Source organism: Macrobrachium nipponense, chromosome 5 (assembly GCF_015104395.2).
Source record: "Macrobrachium nipponense isolate FS-2020 chromosome 5, ASM1510439v2, whole genome shotgun sequence".
In the NCBI taxonomy this organism is placed as follows: Eukaryota; Metazoa; Arthropoda; class Malacostraca; order Decapoda; family Palaemonidae; genus Macrobrachium; species Macrobrachium nipponense.
This window is the reverse complement of record NC_061107.1, coordinates 139,590,883-139,595,047: the sequence shown is the minus strand read 5'-3', so window position 1 is coordinate 139,595,047 and position 4,165 is coordinate 139,590,883. Positions and strand designations below refer to the sequence as shown.

At 42.0% G+C, this 4,165-nt stretch overlaps 1 protein-coding gene across 1 annotated transcript; it reads left to right on the top strand.

Moving 5' to 3' along the window:
• Positions 1-1,364: 1,364 nt before the first annotated feature.
• LOC135215953 (calponin homology domain-containing protein DDB_G0272472-like) lies at positions 1,365-3,953 on the top strand. The gene has a single exon (XM_064250907.1). It carries the CDS (start codon positions 1,365-1,367, stop codon positions 3,951-3,953), a length of 2,589 nt encoding a protein of 862 aa, XP_064106977.1.
• The last annotated feature ends 212 nt before the right edge of the window (positions 3,954-4,165 follow it).

The following is a 4,165-nucleotide window of genomic DNA, read 5'->3' as shown; positions in this document are numbered from 1 at the left end:
GGTCTTTAATGGATATTAAAAGTTTTCGAACCTCGTACTAGGTTTGCTTGACTGAAGATGAACCTAGTACAAGGTTGGAAAGCTTTTAATATCCATTAAAGACCATAATACTCACATGCTTATATTATTGTGGACCTGCAACCAAACCTTTCATTGGTATCGTGGAAGGTTAATTTGTCTTTGAATATGCACACGGAACCTTGATTAAAATTGTTAGATATCAGAAACAGTGATAAATGCAATCATTGTGAGGAGGTTGAATACACATTGCATAATATTTTTATTTTTGTAGGCATGTAAAAACAACATTGAAGTATGTGACAATTTTCTGAAAATAATAATGCTCTGTTTCAATTATAGGACGAAAAAGGATTATAATAGCGCCACTGTATTAATTGTACTGTACTATTTATATGCTGTTTGGGTCAGTAAAACGAAACATGACACAAAAGAGGAAACAGATGCCTTGTTAAGAGCAAGTTTTGTTACGATAGGTGGGTATTAAAAAAACAATGACAAAGAAGAAATAGGTAACACTTTCACAAGAGACTTCATTAGTTACTGTTTTTGAGTAGCCGGTACAAATTTTTAAGTTATAGTTCAGTTATTACGGCGTTCAAGAAAAAATTATTCAAAGCCTAGTGTTCCGCAACATATATTTACTACTTAAATATGCAATGTAAATACTGTGAAATAACTATAAACTTGCATTTATGTATTTTTTATAATTAAAAAAAATGAACATCATAGTATTCTTTGGAAGCCTGAATTTCAAGTCAGTGGCCCCCGTGGGATTATTCCACAGAATAGGGTTCATCTTCTGAATAATAATAATAATAATAATAATAATAATAATAATAATAATAATAATAATAATAATATAATAATAATAATAATAATAATAATGTTCATCATCATCATCATCATCACTATGGTAAATAATCGAGAAATCTTAATGAAAGGTGAAATTCGGCGTGAATTAACTTTAAAAAAATTAAAATTGACAAAAAAAGAGAAACAAAAGAGAGGGACTTAGCGTATGGATAGGTTGGTTAAAATTCTGGACTTGGGAAAGTAAACTTACGAATCCGAGGGATTCCATCGACGACAAGACCTGGATCCTTCTTAAGATCCTTCAGAAGGACTCACAGCAGCAGCAGCCGCTGCTGCGGCGTCTCCGAAGGCAAAGCCAGAGGACTTTGCTCAACAACAAAAAATGAAGAAAAAGGAGCACAAGAAATCCTTCGTAGCAGAGACAGGAAACGGAGGCGCTCTTCGGAGCCTCCTGATCCCGAATCCTGTGCCGTGGCAGTTTTAAAATCAAGGCATAGAGGAAGCAGATGTCAAGGTTGACATTAATCACTATGTTTCAGCTATACAGCAGCTTACTTGTGGTATTAGGAGTTGTGGCAGGCGACTTGACCGCTTGGACTATTAATGATTTGTTTGATTTCCTCTGTTATCAAGGAGTCGACGGCAGTTTACGAGTACATGATACTCTTGGTGCTGCTGTTGACTCTTTTGAACCGGAAATCGTTGACTCTTTTGAACCGAAAATTGTTGCAGAACCTAACAGCTTGATGACACCAGCCTTTGCCTTTGCCATCTTCGGATTGGCCTTGTTGGCAGGCTTGGCTTTTGCTGTTTGCTGGAAATTCGGAAATTATGGACGCAAAGTTCATGATTTGGATGAAGATCTCGAAACTGATGACTTTAAACCGGACTACAATCTACAGATGGACGACCTGGAAGAAGACGACAGCGAGGATGAACTGGAACAAGAAGACAGCGAGGACGACCTGGAAGAAGACAACAGCGAGGATGACCTGGAACAAGAAGACAGCGATGACTACCTGGAATTCGAAGACAGTGAGGACGACCTGGAAGGAGACAACAGCGAGGATGACCTGGAACAAGAAGACAGCGAGGACTACCTGGAATTAGAAGACAGTGAGGACGACCTGGAAATAGATATAGATGAAGTGTCTAGACTAGAAAATAGTCTAGAACTTGAAGACCAGGAATATAGTGACAATGACCTGAAAATGGATAAGTGCGAATCGTCTAGACTGGAAGATCTTTTAGAACAGGAAGAACCGGAAGAAATGATAAAATGTGAAGATACTGAAGATGAACTGGAAAGCGAAATGACCGAAGTATCTCGGCCAGAGGAGAGCTCAGAACTGGATGAACTGACAGGTACTGAAGATGGTCCAGAAACTGTTGAAAACCCGAACAGCTTGATGACGCCAGCCTTTGCCTTTGCCTTTGCCATTCCCGTTTTGGCCTTGTTGGCAGGCTTGGCCTTTGCTGTGTGCTGGAATGACAACAGTCATGGAAACCATCTTCAGGAACTGGAAGACCATCTGGAAAGCGAAAGGGCCGAAGAATCTAGGCTGGAAGAGACCTTAGAACTGGATCTAGAAAAGCAGAGATTGACAGAAGAACTGGAAGAGAGTCGGGTTGCTGCAGATGAAATGGAACGTCTATGGAAGGAGGCGAAGGAGGAGATTGCTTGGCTCAAGAATCAAATGGCAGAAAAGGACCTCTTGCTAAGAAAGAATGCTGACCATGAAGCAGTTATGAAGAGTGAAATTGCAAAGTTGCATCATCAAAATGAAGAAGTCATGGCTGAACACCAGCACTTGGAAGATGACCTAAAACGGGCTGTATACGAAGGAGAGAGGATGGAGAAATTAAATAACGATCTTATGGAGGAATTAGAGTTTCTGGAGAAGAAATGCGAGGAGGAAAGGATAATAGCAAGTCTCATCCGAGGAGAACTAGAGCTGAGGGAAGAGGAAAATAGACTCAAAGCTGAGATCATCGAAGCAGAACTACAAGTGATGAAGAACTGGGTCTCAGAATTAGGAGGACAGAATGCGAGATTGGCTGAAGAGTTAGAAGAAGTGGAAATGGAAGTGACTTCAGTGAAGAAGGAGCTAGGAAATGAGAAGAGGAAGACCCAAATTTTGACTGAAGAAGTCCAGGTCATGAGGAAGTGGGTCACAGAGTTAGAAGGGGAGAATTCCAGGCTCCAGGAAGAGGCAGACGAAAACTGCCTGGAAATAACTTCACTGAAGAAATCATTAGTGAAGGAGAAAGAGCAAAACAGCTTTTTACAGGATGCTCTCCATTATAGGAGGGAGATTGAAAGCTTGTTTGAGGCAGAACAGAAGAGAAGGAAGGAGATGGAGAATTCCCTCAGAGTCTTAAAAGAAGAGCTCGACAACAGGGACCTCCAAATAGAAAGATTGTTAAATGAGGAAAGAAAATTAATATCTGAAAAAGAGGACCTAGAAGAGAAGCTAGACATCGCTCTTAATCACGGGAATGAACTGAACAGCTTGCTGGAGGAAGCAGATGAGAAGGCCAAAAAAATTGCTAATGAATTAGAGGAAGAGGTCCAGAAAAGGGAGACCCAAATACGCCATTTGTTAGGCCAAGGAGAAAGACTCAAGGAAGAACTGCAGCAACTTGGAAAAGAATGTGAAAGGTTGACAGAAAAGTGTAGGATACAGGAGGAACATGAGGTGAGGCAAGAACAACGTTTCAGGGAGTGTCTAAGGAGACAGGAAGAGGCTTTGAGGCAACAGGATAAATACCTGTTGATGACACTTCTCCATGGGACAGCTCAGAGGAATTTCCACCTGCAACACATTACACAGGATGGAAATGAAGTTGTGGATGAAACCAGGGAAATGGAGAAGGAAGATGAAGGACAAGAAGAGGACCTGTCTGACCTCTTGCAAATGAGGAAGGAGACCCAGCACAGGAACTACTGTGAAGCCCAACGTGAGAGGACCAACTACGGGCGGCAGTGGGAGGTCCTAACTCAGACTTTGAAGGATCTCGTGCATGGAGATGAGAGAATGGCAGAAGCGACGAACGGAGGTCCTAGTAAGCACTGTGGAGTTTACAGTGAGCCTCCAGATCAAAAAGAGGAGAGTTGATCAGCGGAACTGAGCACAGAAGATGTCTCGATGGCCAAGTCCGAGGCACCAGTTCCGAGGAGGCAGGCGAAAGAGGCAAATCTTGATGCCTTCGCCTTCTACAGCAGGAAGGGAGGTGATCCCGTGACTCCCCCCTAAAAAAAGGTCAAACAAAAGGGCCAACGTGAGCGAGTCACAGACTGGCCCGGCGACCGTGAGGCTGAGAGCACATC

Excerpts from the sequence above, each read along its gene's own strand:
- LOC135215953 (XM_064250907.1), top strand. The coding sequence starts at position 1,365 with ATGTTTCAGCTATACAGCAGCTTACTTGTGGTATTAGGAGTTGTGGCA.